The 17,619-nt window shown below is 40.6% G+C and overlaps 1 protein-coding gene across 1 annotated transcript in view; it reads right to left on the bottom strand.

The window, feature by feature from the left end:
* Window positions 1-4,805: 4,805 nt before the first annotated feature.
* The window catches only part of LOC109418413 (nuclear RNA export factor 1), a 33,463-nt gene continuing 20,649 nt past the window's right edge, over window positions 4,806-17,619 (bottom strand). Inside the window, exon 6 of the mRNA XM_062857207.1 lies at window positions 4,806-6,016. Coding sequence (XP_062713191.1) covers window positions 5,561-6,016 — 456 coding nt within the window. The 3' untranslated portion in view covers window positions 4,806-5,560. The remainder of the gene's footprint in view (window positions 6,017-17,619) is intronic.

A 17,619-nucleotide genomic window follows, 5' to 3' on the forward strand; every position in this document is an offset into this window, starting at 1 on the left:
TTCAGTTTGGACTCCTTGGGGCACTTGTTGATTAATCTAAAATCATGTAAAGTTGAGTTTTTGGGCACAAACAGTGACGGTACCACAAGACCTACCTGCTATCCTTCTGTGGAAATTTCTGATTCATGCTAGCTTCTTTCGGGACATTTGTATAATTCGTCAAATAGTCCAATCTCCTATCACAGGCTAACATTGTTTTATCACTCGCGAACTAAAATACAATTCGTGTGTTGTTTTAATTTTACTCTCGATTTACATTGCTCGTAGTGATCGCGACTCCTCTACTGTTTTCAATGTTTTGCTCATTTTGCTTCTCTACCCATTCGCGACTACGAAGTTGTGCGTAAACCTTACGTGAGAAAAAATGAGACGGAAATGTTTTTTGCTTTTTTTCACGCACATTCTGACAGTTCCTTACGAGCTTTTTCATTAGAGCGACAAAGAGTTGGAATCTCTTTTACCTTCGTAGCCGCGAACGCAAATGAGCTGTCAAATTTTTTCTAGCAGCTTTACCGTACTGCACCATTTGCGGCACGAAATGAAAATTTTATTGTTTCTCATATATTATTACTGCTCATTTTATACAAAAATAATTACATGTGCTTTATTTCATTAACAAAAACAATAGAAATATGAAGTAATGCGCTGAACGGAGTACTAAAATTATCATTTTAAATTAAATCAGGAGTAACAGTTCATTAAATACCATCTTCCCTAATTTGGTGCAATCACGGTAGACTTGTTTTCTCTATCGAGCCGCCACCTATTGGAATTTGGTGGAACATTAGAATGTTTCCATTAGTCTCCGATAGAGCTAGAGTGTACTTGAAGCGCCTCTCGCGGTGGAATATGTCGGAAACCGATGCAGGTAGTCCATTGATTAGAGATCAACCGAGTATGCGAATTGAAGACTAAGTGAGTGACTTGGTGAGCGAGATTTTGTAAGTGTGTGGGTTGATGAGTAAATGAGTAAGATGATAAGCGAGTGTTTTGATAAGTGAGTTGATTTTTTAATGGGCTGATGGGTAAGTGAGTGACTGTTTTGAAAGAACGTGTTTATGAGTTACATATTGAGTAACTAGATAAACAAGTGACCTAGACGCTCAGAGACTTGATGAGTAAGCGAATTCTTGAGTAAACTGTTGTTAGTAAAACATTTTCGGCCCAAAGACCTTTCTGGCCTAAAGACCTTTTCGGCCTAAAGACCTTTCCGGGCTAAAGACCTTTTCGGCCTAAAGACCTTTTCGGCCTAAAGACCTTTTCGGTCTAAAGATCTTTTCGGCCTAAAGATCTTTTCGGCCTTAAGACCTTTTCAGTCTAAAGACCTTTTCGGCCTCAATTGATTTTCAGCCTAAAAACCATTTCGGCCTTAAAACCTTATCGGCCTAAAAACCTTTTCGGCCTAAAGATCTTTTCAGCCTAAAGACCTTTTCGGCCTCAATTCATTTTCAGCCTAATTACCTTTTCGGCCTTGAAACCTTTTCGACCTGAAGACATTTTTAGCCTAAAGACCTTTTCGACTTCATGACGTTTTCGGCCTAATGACCAATCCGGTCTAATGAAATTTTTGGCCTAATGACTTATTCGGCCACATAAATACTTTGATGTAACAATATTTTGCGGTCTCACGACGTTTTTCCGACCAAACGATATATCTGCCTGGTGACCTTTTCGACCTAACAACATTTTCGGCCCAATGACCTTTCCGACCTTATAACGTTTTTGGCCTAACGTTCTAATCGCTTATTTCAATAATACTGTATTTATATATTTCGACGTAAACTGCGATGGAAGAGCTATTTAAGTAAAAAAAATGAATCCATTTACGTAATGAATACATTTAAATATCCCCGACTTATTTCTTTAATGGAGATTAGAGTGTACAATATCCAGTGGCCCAATGAACAATTCTTCGATTGATGGAAAGTTTCCTCAGACTGGAGTGAGAAACGAAGTCACACTACGTGGATATCAATACGGCTAAATGGCTGGCGCTGCTAACCGCACGGCCACGAAACTCATAATTTATAACACACATACAAACTCACTAATTCACTTACTAATGCACTCACTCATATGGAACAGATCTCATATACTCATAAACCAACAAACTCACTTACTCACTATGTCACTCACTGACTTAATAACTCATTTACTTACTATCCCACACACACTCACCAATTTAATAATTCTCTTATCAACACATTAAAATTAACGGGGCAACTCCCTGTAAGCTGTAACTTTCGTAATTCGTAACTGACTCACTCACCAACTCACTTAATTTTGGAGCACCTCACATTCATCCTCTCATCAATTTACTAATTATTCACCAACTCACTCACCTAGTTCCTACTTACCCGATTATTAAGAAAGTGTTAAAATGTGATGTCACTCTTATGTTGTCTTTCGGCTCCGTTTTGCCTCGAGACATTTGAGCCTTACGCATGAGAGTTTTATAATGTTATAAGAGAAGCTAACATTGTTTGCTATTAAAAAATACAGCTAAAAAGTATAGAACAGACCACATTGAGCGTGAAAAGAAACGACTAATTCTCGTGGGACTGATATGCCTAGAAATATCGCCAACAGGACCACATTTCTAGGCATAACAGTCCCACTAATAATGTTTTTGCTAAAAACACTATATTTAAAAAAAAAATATCTGATTGGAAATACTTCAGGCATGAAATTATAAGCGATTTCTAACGATACTATGAAAACTTAAATCCGATTTGTTGCACCATTTGGTCAAAAATGTTGGAAGCTAGTCCACCATGGCCACGCAGGCCATAGCGAGGCTAGCTCCATCGACGCCTGTTTCTTAATAATAAATAAAAAGAACGCTAAACATCTTCCATCAAACTAGACGGCTGCCGACTGATACCTCAATCTGCAACCGCCACACTCTTTATTCCATTCAGGTACATATATACAATTCAACAAACTTCTTCCAAACTTCATACCTCTACCATCTCTCCAACAATTGTACCTACCAACCATACTGTCGCCGTTCACGTACCTGAAGGATTGAACAGGATTCAAGGATACAAAATGCATAAATTATAGTAATTCCGTGTATACTTTTATTTCTGGGTGTTCAACAAACGACTTGTGCATCGCCGGCAACAAAGTTGTGTTTGTAGCGATCCACTTCGATGATGTGCTCACCTTCACGAGCTGTCATCGATGGCGGAAGCAACTGAAGGATGATCTGGTAAGGAAGTTTCTGATGAAAGACATCGATCCAACCAAGCACGTTTGGGGGATGCGTATAACGAGGAGCCAAAGGGAGATTACCATCGACCATATTGTAGCGTTTCCAAATGTCCAAGAACAATCCGGTTGGGATACCATTGAATCCGAACGACAGGCTTACCAAAGCAATGCAACCAACCGGTGATAAAGATGCCGAACGTGTTCCGTACAAGGGGGCCGTAGAACGTCTGAAGCATCTGGCGCAGTGCACAAGTCCGGACATATGCTACGCGGTCAACGTTTTGTGCCGGTTCAATGAAAACCCCGGATAAAAGTATTGGAACGCCATCGAACATCTGTTGAGAAACCTGATAGGTATCTCTAAGTTTCACTTGACCTACAAAAACGACGCAGACTCGACGATTACAGGGTACGCTGATGCGGATTGGGCTACGAGCAGTGAGGACACGACACAAGACGCAAGACGTGTTTTCCAGTCTCTGCCCACTACTCCGATTTCTTCTACCGTTTCCTTCCCTCTATGGTTCAGGGGCATCCTTCTTCTTACTCGCCCTAATCTTTGGTGACTGAGAATGGTCGGAACCCCGTGTTCTCTTTGTTGCGGGACGGGCCGGCCTTCTCAGACTCACTTTTCCCTGCTTTCGAATCTAACCCTACGTCTCCACTAGACAGAAATGCCTTGCTATTTTGCTGCCAGAAAGAGAAAACGTAACAGAAATGATCAACACCGTTGCTTTCCATGCAAACAGCGAGAGAACATTTCTGTCATGACACATCTGTCCAGCAAAATGGCAAGACATTTCTGTCTAGTGGAGACGTCGGGTAACAACCTTGTGGGTGCTACCTGGTAGCTTCTCACCTGACGGCTGCCTTACACGCTGCTGCGATTGCTTGTCATAAACAATCGCGCCCAGCGTCCTCTTAGGGCTCCCTTTTAAAACGAAGGCCTCCGTCTGGCTATACTTCGTTACCTTCAACTTCGCGAGTTTACCACGGTCCTGCTTGGCCGCCATCGTTGATTTGCGAAGTCTCAACCAGGTCCTTGCTGAGATCGGCTTCGAGGACGTAAAGTCAATGATGGAGTCATGATCTAAACCGACATACTAGGCGGAGAGGAAATGTGCCATGCACTAGCACTTCGCACACAGCTACCTTCTCGTGTCTCTGCTCTCCTTAAAAAAAGTTGTAATTGATTTCTTGCGAAGAGGTTAACCTCACCACTACCACTACTTATTTTTGAATTGTATTAACTTTGGAATCCCACGAGTAGTATGGGAAAACCACGACAGAGAACTGATGCTTACAACGAGGAGTGATCAGGAGTCCCACAGGCTCCGTTAAAAATCGACTATCTTTTTCACCCTCTCGATCATGCATTCCTCGGCACTTGTGGGCACTGATTGCACCTTGTTTGTTGGATTCTTACCATCGAAACAGGTATCCCGTAGAGCTATTTTAGGCCGGCAACTACACGGACTATCTTTTTCAGAGAGGATGTGTAGAGACGAAACATTCTTGGACCGCTGGCGCTCGTATTCTGGCGCCACTAATCTATTTCGGACACATTTTACCGAATGAAACACAACGTATACAAAAGTACATCTTTTAAATTTTTGTATTATTTTTCTGGTTGAAAGTCAGCTGCGACTTCTAAGTCACAGTGATGGCTGTTTTCGTCTGTTTTTGATAAAAATATAATCATTTGTAAAGAGTTACACATTTACAATAAATTATGCTCTTTTGATCAATGGGGTCTACACACGATCTTAAAATTAATAAAAGGACACATAGTTGCATGGTTTCCATTATGGGACTGGCTAAAAACTCTCTGAAATAATTGATTGCTACCTGAATGTTGTACGTTAAATGAAAAGTGGTTGACTCTATGTGAAAACATATAATTTCGACACGATCGCTCATCTTTTAAACTCATTCACTCTCAATATTCATTCTACAACTTGCGATCATCAGTTTCGTAAGAAGAAAAATTGATACCGTTTTATTACTACTTTGAATCGATCACGATTTTCATTGTTTGAAACTTTCCCAGCAGTGTTGTACTGCTTGAACTTACCTACTAATAACTACACAGATGGGACGCCTTTGGGAGAAGGATTAATTTTGTTAGACTGAAATTTGAACAAGTTTCTCTAAACAAACATCTATTTCTTGCATTATATAGTCGCCCAAGTCATCCCCATAATCTTTCCGAGTCTTTTGTAACAACTTTAATCATTCTCCCAAAAAAGCAACGCCTAAATCAAAAACCTAAACCTAAAATCCCCCGGGCTGGGGTCCAAAGCGGTTCCACCGCGCGCCGTACTCGTCACACTCCTCCTCGTCTTCAATTCTTAACGAACGCCTCCGGTGGTATCCGGTTCTGCTTGTGCAGCTCGGTGAATGCGAACCCAGCTCGCTCAAAGTCCCAGTTCGTCTCCTCCAGACACTTCCGGCTCCACTCGAGGTTCATGTTGCTGTGGGCGGCCATCGCCTGGACCATCTGCAGTTTGGTGTTGTCGTCGACTACTGGAGGAACAACCGGTGCCACCGGTATTGGTACTGTGGCCACTGGTGCAGCGGTGGCCGGCGCTTGGAAGCCACTGGAGGCCGGATCCTTGAAAGCTTTGTCCTCCTGTATTCGGGTGGCGTTGTTGATGTGGATCATCTCGTTGCGGATGCAGAACCCACTGCCGGACGGAACGATTACCAGCGAACGCTGGAACGATCGGTACGGTTCGTTGATGACGGCCACTTTGCGCTCCTTGAAGACACCCGTCACGGTTAGGAGGATGAGTTGGGGCTGTAAACAAGAGGAAAAAAATCTTATGTTAGTTGATTCAACATCGAGCGAGCCTAGTGTGATGGTTAGAGCACATGACTATCACGCCGAGAACCTGGGATCGAGTCCCACTTCCGACAAACACACAAAATGTGTGTTTTCCCATCGGAAGGGAAGTAAAGCCGTGGATCCCGAGATGAACTAGCCTCGTGTTAGACATCTCGATTTAAAATCACCCATCGCTAGACCAGTGACCAGACCAGACCTATGCAGACGCAGACCACAGTGATATTCGAAAACATATTCAATATGGAGGATTAGCCTCTTCTTTTTTTCTAGCTTTACGTTACGAATTTGGGCAATGCAACCATGTGCAGTAGAGTGGGTCATCGTTTATATGGAAAATAAAAAAATTCAATGGTATCCCATCAGATCAAAGCTTTTTTGATCCCATTTCAGGACCCAAATAAGTGTGCAAAATTTGGGCACGATCGGTTATGTCTACGTTTTGCGCATCGTGTTTGAAGTTTGTATGGGGTTTTATATGGGAAAACACCCTTTTTTGCATTTCTCTCATAACGAGCGCGAACTTTTCTGAAACCATGTAACCGATAAAAGGAAAACATAGCCTAGGGTGTCCTGAAAAACTTTGTCGAAGACCGCGAAGTGATCTGATGCTTATGAAAATTGTTATAGCGTTGGCATTGCTTGGCGAAACAGCATGATTTTGTTGCTATTGTTATTCCTTTACATGTTAAAACATAAAAACATGCATGTGGTGCGTTGGTTATAACTATTTTCACAAGCATCGGATCGCTTTGCGGTCTTCAACAAAGTTTTTCAGAACATCCTAGGCTATCATTTTATAGTATCGGTTAAAAAGTTTCAGACAAACTTTTTCAACTTATGACAAAAATGCAAAAAAGTATGTTTTCCCATACAAAATCCCATACAAATTTCAATTGCAATGCGCAAACCGATCGTGCTCAAACTTTGCACAGATACTCAGGACCCGAAACGGAACCAAAAAAGCTTCGATCTGAGAAAACGGTTCCGATGACCCACACTAATGTGCAGTATCGTTTTCCTATGTTAATTTTCGACAATTTTGGCTTTTCCATTGCCAATCGTCTATTTTTACTTATACAAGATTATACATACTCTCGGTTAGTATACTTTGCTCGAAAACTACGAAATCAACATCAAGTTTCATGTTCAGTTTTATCATCTTAAGATGCACTATGTTTTTTTTTCTTAGAAGAGTGAGTTTTTGGAGGCAAAGTGTACAGGCCGCTTTTTCGGAGTTCAGTGTGCGGTGGACGCGTCGTGGCTCGAGTCGGTTCCGAATTTTTCGCTTCCCGTCGGCGCTAGTTCCCAATACCTACACTGTCGGTGGACGCATAATTGTCCCATGTGCAAAAACAGACAATCGAGAAAATCGCGTCCAAAGTTCAAAAAGTAAAATGCCTCAACTATGAAGCATAAGTGCTGAATCGTGTTATAACATCGACCAATTTTGAATTTGAGCACTAATTTTTGTTTTAGAGCGATTTTATTGTTCCATAGGATTTGCAATGAAACGTGACGCTTTTGCGTCCACTTTTTAGAATGTGACAAATCGGCGTTGCATTTTTTCGACAATTTTCAGAACAAACTAACTCTTTTTGTTTCCCTGTATGATAGTACACTATGAATTAAGTTCATAAGCTGCAAAATCTCAATATTGCCAAAAATGCACATGGGACAAATATGCTTCCACCGGCAGTACACTTTCAGTTGATAATAAATATTTTCTTTCATTTTTTTGCATTTACACAAAAGAATGAAAAATGTTAGTTCGGGCTCGCCGGTCGAGAAAAAAATCCGGGCGCCGACAAGTGAGTCGCGTTCAGTGTATTTCTGTGTGGAATAGACTAAAGGTTTCTGCTCCCTAGTGGAAGTGGAGACGCGCAATAGAATTTTATTTTTGGCTAGTTTTTGCGTCGAAAAGTGGTCGGTTGTTAACGGCGGTTTGTGTATATTGATCCATTGTCAAATCATATCACCAACCATAGGTGACTCCCGGACTGACAATGTACCTTACCCTACTATCAAAAAATTCCATCCTGAGACAAACGTGGAGATGCAGCGATTCGCGGTCTTTATAACCACGTTTGTCTTACTAACATTCCCTCCCTTCCTCGATGACCGCAAGGACGTGGCCGGCGCCGTTATTGACCTTAATAAAGTTGAGAGCTCTCGAACTGTGTACATTGAGAATAGTAAGCTAGTCCCCATATTCATTGATTCCTTGTGCAATTTCGATTGCTCTGGTCAATCACGGAGTAGCAACTACGAATTGGCTTCTTTAACGGTGTTAAGTTAATTCGATATTCTGAATCTGCATGTCAAACTGAGCCGAAATCCAAATTTTCTGAATTTCGGAGCCCGGGAACCTATTTAAAAATCAATTTGAAGTTAGTATGGGAGCGATTTGTCGAATCACCCCTTGTCGCAGTTTGTACTGGGCGGAGCTGTCAAACAGTTGCCCAGCTGTCAAAAGGTGATTTCAAAAAAATTCTTTGAAATTGATTTTAGGTACCAAAATAAGGTTCTAAAAATCTGAAAAAAATCACAGTGGCTCGGAAAAAGGTGCTCTTTCGTATAAAATCGAAACATCAATATATTTTTCTTAATTTAAAAACCCAATTGTGCGGTCATCTATGCTCATGCTCATGCTCATTAAGATGCACTATGCTTTTTTTCTTAGAAGCTGTCTGTAATGCCCGCTTAAGTCAGAAGAAGTGAACACGGCCGGCGGCTGATCCGTGCAATTGTAAATACTGTGTTTGGGTGTTGTGGTAGTAGTGATGATGTGTAGTTTTACATAAGTTTACTGAATAGCTGAATCATTGTTATTGTTGTGACGGGGCTATAAATAGTCAAGTAATAAAGCTAGCTGGGTTGTATTTCGATCCAGTGTACTAAACAGTATTCTTCTGTGTGGTTACTCAAACATAACACTGTCATCTTCTTCTTCTTCATCAGCTTAGTGTTCTATGAGCACTTCCACATTTATTAACTGAGAGCTTCCTCTGCCAATGACCATTTTGCATGTGTATATCGTGTGGCAGGCACAAAGATACTCTATGCCCAAGGAAGTCAAGGAAATTTCCTTTACGAAAAGATCCTGGACCGACCGGGAATCGAACCCGTCACCCTCAGCATGGTCATGCTGAATACCCGTGCGTTTACCGCCTCGGCTATGTGGGCCCTTAGTATTCGGAAAGCATAGAAGCTGTCATATGCTTTCCGAATAGTATACATAAGTCTATACCTCTTAAATGTATGACCAAATTCAGGCATATGGGAATGGGAGTAACATACACATTTGAAGAACATGTGTGCTATTTGCGTGAATTTATACGGTTAAAAAAGCTGTCCTACAAATGATGAGGAATGGGAAGTGTGCAATAAAGAGTGAGGAGTACTCAGAATAGAATGTGGAATGAACAGTGAAGCGTGAGAAGTTTCTTTGGGAGTGCAAACTTCTGCTTATGAAACTGTTATTCAGCTATCTCTGTGTCTTGGGTAGTGAAATGTGCGGCTTGATTGGCATCGATTACTGGATATTGAACAGTGAAGAGTGATGAGTGAGTAGTGCTTATTTCGTAGTGAGGAGTGAGCAATTAAGAGCGAGGAATAGTAAGTAGGGAAGAATGAGGAACGAAAAGTGAGAAAATAGGAATGAACAGTGAGTGAGGAGTGATAAAGTGAACCGCAAAAAATAGGAAGTCAAAGTATCTAAATACCAATAATCATGCATTAGTGAGAAAATGGGCACATCACTATTAAGCAAACTTTCTTAAGAAATTAAACTCTCACATCTTATAAGCAATTATTTAATTGCATCTCACTGGATTAAAAGTGACCTCCATGCAATAAAATAGGAAATATCGCCATTTGAAAATCGGTGATATTTTTTTCAATGGTTCGAAACATATTTTTTCAGCATTTAGAAACATCCAAATTAATAAAACTTCACAAACTATGCAGAAATAATGACATTCAGAATGCATTCAGCAATACAAATTTCAGCCAGTGTTGGTAAAAACTCAAATTCTTAAATCTCATGGTTGGAGTTGATTCACGCGCGATTCTTGACTCGCCAAAATCACCGCCGAAAAAATCAATTATGAGTTGACTCATAATTTCACTCATTGCTTTATTTCTTGGTGTTCTTAATATTTAAATCGATGTTTTTAGGATTGTATGATAGAACAAAAGCAAATCTAGCGTACAACAACATTGAATGCCGTTCAAATTGATTTGGATACGTTTTACAAGCGAATGAGATTTCAGCGCTTGACTCGTGAGAGCGAGATTTTGCATGAAATTCTCGCGCGTGAGAAAATGATTCAGAATCGCGCGTGAGCTTGCTCACGCAGGAGCAGTTCATGAATGTGCTTTGAGTGTGAGTTTACCAACACTGATTTCAGCAACATCCAACAATTTGTGCTGATAGGGCACACATTTTTGCTGGATTCCAGCAAAATATTGCTGGAAATTCAGCAATTCGTTTTGCCGGTTTTTGCTTTGCTGTAAGCGTTTGCTGTGCACGCTTCTCGCTGCAGCTTATGTGTAAACGGAGTATATTCTTTATACACAGAAGTGAAGAGTGAGGGGTGAGGAGTGAATGAAAGGTATCAGTGAGGAGCGAACATGGAAAAATGAAGAGCGAGGAGTGAGCAGTAAGTAAGTTTGGGTGATTAGTGAAGAAAGATTAGTGAAGAGAAATTGAAATAAAAGTAAGAAGATAAGAATGGGAAGTAAGTTGAGTACATTGATGAATAAGCAGCAAAGAGTGAGGAGTGATAAGCGAGGAATTGAACATAAGTAGTGAGAATCAGTGTTGGTAAACTCAAACTCAAAGCACACTCATGAACCGCTCCTGCGTGAGCAAACTCGCGCGCGATTCTGAATCGTTTTCTCACGTGCGAGTTTTTCATGCAAAATCTCGCTCTCACGAGTCAAGCGCCAAAATCTCGTTTGCTTGTAAAACGAATTCAAATTAATTTGAACGACAATCAATGTTCTTACGCTAGATATGCTCTTGTTCTATCATGCAATCCTAAAAACTTCGATTTAAATAATAAGAACACCAAGAAATAACGCAATGAGTGAAATCGCGAGGCAACTCATGCATGATTTTTTCGGTGGTGATTTTGGCGAGTCGAGAACCGCGCGTGAAAAAGCTCAACCATGAGATTTGAGAATTTGAATTTTTACCAACACAGGTGAGAATAAGAATTAAAATGTGAGAAATCAACTGTACATTATGATCACTGAGGGGTAAGGAATAAATGAAAAGCAATAAGTAAATTTGGTAACGAAGATATCAGCAAATCACTTTTCCATGTTTAAATAGAGTGAAGTGACCCAAAACTGTTGGTTGATACATCATTTTGAGATATGACCCCAAACTGTTGATTGATGACATCAAGAGTTAAATAACTTTTTTCTAGGTAAAAAGCAGTTGAAAGCTCATAGAAATAAGGTTACACTACCGCGCTCATCTTTAAATTTGTTGGACCCAATTTCCAGCGACACTGCCGTAAGTTGCAACTTTAGGCTAAGTTAAAATATAAATATTTTTGTAAAAAATAGAGTTTTCTTGACTTATTATCTTTTAAATGAGACGTGGGGATTTAAAATCGGACACTAATTGGCGGATAAAGGCCAAAAAAATGACATGTTTTCGAGGAGGTGATCCTAAACTTTTGATCGAGAGTGTACACCCACATCCGAGCCAGGCTACTATACTGGATTGAAGGCGAGACAGCTGAAGCTTCATTTACTCTCCAGAACCTTTTTGGAAAAGTTCTATCAACGGCTCATCATTTTGAAGACGGTCACGTTCATCATCGAACATCAATCAAGTTCGTAATCATCAGTGAACGCAATTCAGGAGAAGAAGTGAAGTTCACGTCAACAGCAGTCTTCAAAACCGGAAGGTAAAGTTTCTCGTACATTTTGTTGGCAATGCTTGTGGCAATGCCAGTGACTAAATGCACTATATTCGGGATTGTCCATTCTCGGATCATCAGTGCAAACAGTGCAACCGTGTTAGTCACAAGGGGCTGTTCATAAACCCCCTCCCCCCTCGTAGACTTTTGTCCATACAAAAAAATTGAAATTTACTAATTTAAGCAAACTTTGCAACAAACTCGAGAACTTGCAACCTTTCAGCTCAATCCCGTTCGCCAGACTTCGCATCTTGAGGACGGCATCACAATCTCTGTGCACCAGTCTCCTATGCCACACGTGTACACAATCCGCGCAAGATGTATCCAGAACTGCCTTTTCATCCAACGTAACACGAACAAGTTTCCAGAAAGCTCATCTGTAGCTCCCACAACTCCATTCTTATGAATAGAGTCAAACGTAACTTTGAATCCTTTCTCTACCAAACAGATCTCCGACAATAAGTTGGATTTCATGTCCGGCACAAACAAAAAAAAACGTCCAAAGTAATAATTGGCGCTTTTCGTTGTCACAATCATGGAGCCATGGATCCATGGCTTTTGGATCTTGTCGTCTTTGGGATTTTTCGTCCAACTTCTCGAAGAATTCACGTTGATTAGCGATGTGACCCGTTGCTCCAGAGTCCAGTATCGCGTGACTTCGTCGAATTTCCGGTTCTTCCGCTTTTGCCATTCATCTAGCAATTTTCCTTTGAGCGTGTTCAGCGTGAGGTCTTCATCCGGTATTGCTTTCAACTAGCGCACTAGTGACTGCTTTCGTTTCGTTTTGTACTCTTCTGGTAAGCTGCTGATCAGAACAGGAACGTGTCACTGGTCGTCCAGTACTGTCTCCGGCTCCAAATCGTTCAGTAGTTCAAAAAGTTAAGTAAGCTTCGAAATCTGGACTTCCATGTCATCTTGCTTCCCCTGACGCAACTGACAAATCTTCCACATCAAGAAGACCTGCGTGCTCGTGGTTTCGCTTGATATGGAACTTCATCGACAATTGGCCAGTCGACAATAGATCGGATCTTCACCGTACGGAAAATGCTCCAGAAATGCCGTAAAATCGCTGGAAAAGCCGCGATGAACCCAGCATCTCTTGAAACTGCTCGGTGGAAACCATTACATCTCGTGTCTTAGCCATCACGACCTTGTGGGCGTCACCCCATGGGTTCATATTGGCATCTGACACACGCCTTCATAGCAGGGCTTTTTGCTTGTCTATATCTTGGTCTTGAAGTGCAACTTTTCGGCAGTCGCGAGCGCCATCCGTCGTTCATGCTTCATCCCGTTACTCATCAGTGCGTGCAGTACGTGCTTGCTGTGTCCGCTGCCAAGCCTGTAGACAGGATCGTCGCAGGTTCGCAAAAGCTTGAGTCCACCGGTACGGCGGTGGACTCTTTAGCCTACCGTAAATAGCTCGTCGATGAAGTATGATTCTTCCATTTGCGAGGGTCGCCCCTTACTCCGCCCGCTACCTGCTGTTGATCTACTCGGTACTGTGGCGGACCACCAAGTAATCGCTGTGCTTGCAGGCATCGTCTACCCTCCAGTCAAAGTTATTTGTTACAGCAGGACTTCAAAAACAAATGTCGATGATCGACTCTGCTCCCTTCTCTAGCTTATCGGCTTCTCCCTTTCACAGCCCAGGTATTGAAGTCATCCTCTATTACAACCGGTCTTTGCCATGTCAACTCCGCCATCATACAGTTTAGCATCTGCGTAAAATGCTCACCGATCACCGAAGAGGCGCATAACAGCCACAGAAGAACCCCTCCGAAACCCGATTACCATTTCCGGCGGGTACGCGATATGGATCAAATATGACGGCGATATCCGTACTTCACTTAGCGACTACCAGGCACAGCAGTTGCAAGGCTGTGTCACAATGGATCAGGTTTAGCTGCGTTAGCTGCACTGTGACTTGTCAGCTGAGGTTCTCTTGAAGTTCAGGCTCTTGGGGCCTCCCGTCGGGTGTTTGCTGTTCGCGGATTTCCCGGAAGAAATCAAACACTTGGGAGGGCTTATACAACCTTGCCAGAGTCTTTGCAGTCCCGTAATTTGTATCCCGGTTCAAAACACAGACCATCGGGCGTACCGACCAACCCACCTTCATCTTCCCAAATTTAACAAAGTTGTTGGCGTCCGCCATTTGTAACTACAGCTAAGGCCCCATTAAGTGCTACCGAGCTTTTCCGCGATCGTGATCTTGTCAAGGTTTGCCCTTTGGGGTCGCTTTAGCAATGAGAGCCTTATACTTGACTTTTGAAGGTAGGAATTAACGTAGTTGTTGGAACTGAGAAACAACTTATATTAACCTTCCGTAACTCGCGCGGTTGGCCACCACCGACAGCACCCCGCTAATGCTGAGTATAAAAAGCGAGATTTTTTTTACCGTGTTGTACAAAATACAACAGCGCGATCGCTCGAGAGTTAAAGTCCTTACGAGGCGAAGGTTGATGAACACAGAATTAACAAACATTTCACTAGCTGCCACTCGTCAACAGGCAAACCGGTCCCTAGTACGTACTATCAAAATGCAGCCGTCTTGCATTAAAACCCAATACGGGATGGCCCATTAGGATTAGTTTTCCTAGACAAAATCAAGTTATGAATACAACGATCATCAACGATCAAGTTATGAATACAGAACAAATACTGTTAACAGGAAGGCCATCCGCCAAATAAAACACTATTTCAGGATTGACTTATGGACCAAAACCAAGTTATGAAACCTCGTCATCCTGTGATCGTAAATGGTTACCAATTTGAGTAACCGGGCACATTTATGTTTTGTATTGTCAGTGAATTCGTGGCGTGATATCATATTTTTTGTGCATTTATAATATTCTAGTTACTTTTCGTAATGAAAATTAAAATAGAGCATTTATAGGGTTCCATTGTTGTTTCTTCGTAATTTGGCACCCAACGTGGGCCATTAATTTTTCTACATATTTATTATATTTGTAATAATGGCGCATAACGTGGGGCCCTAGCATTTGTAGGGTTTCATGTTGATTATTTGTAATAAGCTTCGGTCATCTTCTTTACAGAAAGCAGATTCGCCCTTACATCAGGCACATACAGAACATCCTTTATGAAGCGCAGAACTCCATGTCTGATGGTTTCTATGGTTTATCCCTTGTGCCACGCGGTAACAGGACATTATCGGTGAAGTACTAGACTGCCTCCACTCGCTAAACAGTCCCATATGAATAGGAAACCCAGCAAAGATGGGACTGTTATGCGAGTGGCGGCAGTAGAATTGAAGTAATGAGCTGAATTTTTGAATGATGAGAAGGTCAATTCTCCATTTTTACAAATGGTTCAAAAAGCGTGAGTATTGTGATTCCTTGTCTAATTTGATGCTGTTTGAGCAAAACTTTGGATAACCGAGTTTGTTTATGTTGCAAAAAATAGAGAAAACAACAACTCGGTTACCCAAAATTTTGCTCAAACAGCATCAAATTAGACAAGAAATCATAACACTCACGCTTTTTGAACCATTTCATTGACCAATCCAAATGCCTGAGTGGAAGTGATTTGTGTTCAAACTTCCCGTGTTAATCTATCTGTAAGAACTTTGTAAACATCTTTTGTTCTCACGTATATGGATAGGCTTGCATTAGGTTTCGTGAGACATTTTTTGGACAACTCAATTGCAGAAATGGAGAATTGACCTTCTCACCATAAGGACTGTTCATTTTATAAAGAGGACACCTTATTTGTGTGATATCTTTTTTATTTTTCAATAAAACCATTATCGGTTTTTTGCATAAATTTCCATAGCTATTCTACAGTGTAGGAAAAATATAACATTATACAAATTGTCCTTAGTTATGGAATTGAAGCGGTTTTCGTTTAAACTCAATAAAACCCCATTTCTCAAAATTCTACACAACTTTCCACATACATAACTTTAAAATTTTCATGTACTTTTCAATGTGTTGGGATCTAATACTATTCTTCTAAAGGTAGAGTGTAATAGTTGGTCAGTAATAATGCGCCAAGCATTATACAGCTTGATATAGTGAGTTGCCTTGTTATCAATGAAATTGATAAAAAATACTTGTTTAAGTCCAGTGATGCAATAACACTACGGAAACAGTTCAAAATTTGTCCAGTATAGAAGAGAATCACATTCTAAATGATACCGAAGAAAAATATGCTTTAAAGTACATTCTTCATCATAAATTTAATACTTAATGATGGCCATAATGAAAAATTGCATACTTTTTGCTCCATCAATGCAAGTTTTTGATTCTGGAGAAGCTTATTATTATTTATTTTCAGCAAGGTCTGACCCTATGTAATTATATACCTTATTTGAAAATAACTACAGGTTAATTTTTATTTTCGACATCATTGTTACGTTGTATTTGCAATAGAGTACATCGTTATTTAGAAGAACCTTCATAGAATGAAGCGGTTTTATCTCCGGTAACTGCCATGAAGCACAGTAACCAAGCCAACAATGCTATCAAGAAGCGGTTTTCTGCATTTTAATTTGCATTATTAGTACTTTCGACTAGATCCATTGAAAACATTCAAAATTTAATATGTTTATACATTTTTGTTTAACAAATAAATTTTATTCTGAAAATCGAGTCCAATTTGTAACTTTAATATCAAAACAACCATTATTCCGATTAGGTTTATATTTTGCCAGAATATGTATCACTCAAACTGCTGCAGCATGGCAAACACTTTTTTGCAATTAAAAACGATACACCGATGTTTTACATAAATTTTGAGTTTATCTATAGTTTTTGGGAATTGAAAAATTGATCTCTCGAAACATTTTGCCACATTTCAATGAGGTTCAATAATTTTAAACCAATTTATTTATGATTATTATCTGCTAATATAATGTACTGAACAACTAACCAAGGCTGCTCAAATTTGAACTACGCGTTTTCTTTTTATAGCCTTGCAAAGTTGTCCTCTTTATAAAATGAACAGTCCTTACAAAAAATCAGCTCATTACTTCAATTCTTCACCGATTGTGTCCTATTGGTTTTTTTGGATTGGTCGTCCTTCACCAAACGAATGTGGATTGGATGCTTCAGTATCTTTAAACGAACGAAATTTTCCTACCAATTCACCTGATGATTGCCAGTACCGGAGTCCAGCATGAAGGTATTTTTTTCTCCGGCTACAGTTATCCGGTCACTTTTCTTCCGATCTTCTGCTAACAACCATGCTCTTACGGCATCCAGCGTCAGTTTGTCTTCGTGCAGGCACAGATAACAGATGTTTATGCTAGTACAAATTTTTCGCAGAATCCTGTGTAAATGTTCAAAACGATATACGTTGGCTCACTACCGCCATCTACTCAACTTATTGCGACATTACATCTAACTTGAATGCAAGAATAGTTCAAAGTTCCAGTTTCATTCAAGATCGAATACAATCTTGAATGTAAAATTGCGTAGTGCATGCAATCTTGAAAGCGATCACTGACTATCGATCACTGCGCCATCTCTAAATGATTGCCACATGAGTTTCAGCTGCTCGTTACATACAAAATGGCTGTTGAGCATTTTTACACACATTGCCAATATAAGCATAAACGTCTGTTATCTGTGGTGCAGGTTTTCCAAAGCTGTTGTTCCAACG

The sequence above is a fragment of the Aedes albopictus genome, chromosome 3, assembly GCF_035046485.1.
Source record: "Aedes albopictus strain Foshan chromosome 3, AalbF5, whole genome shotgun sequence".
In the NCBI taxonomy this organism is placed as follows: Eukaryota; Metazoa; Arthropoda; class Insecta; order Diptera; family Culicidae; genus Aedes; species Aedes albopictus.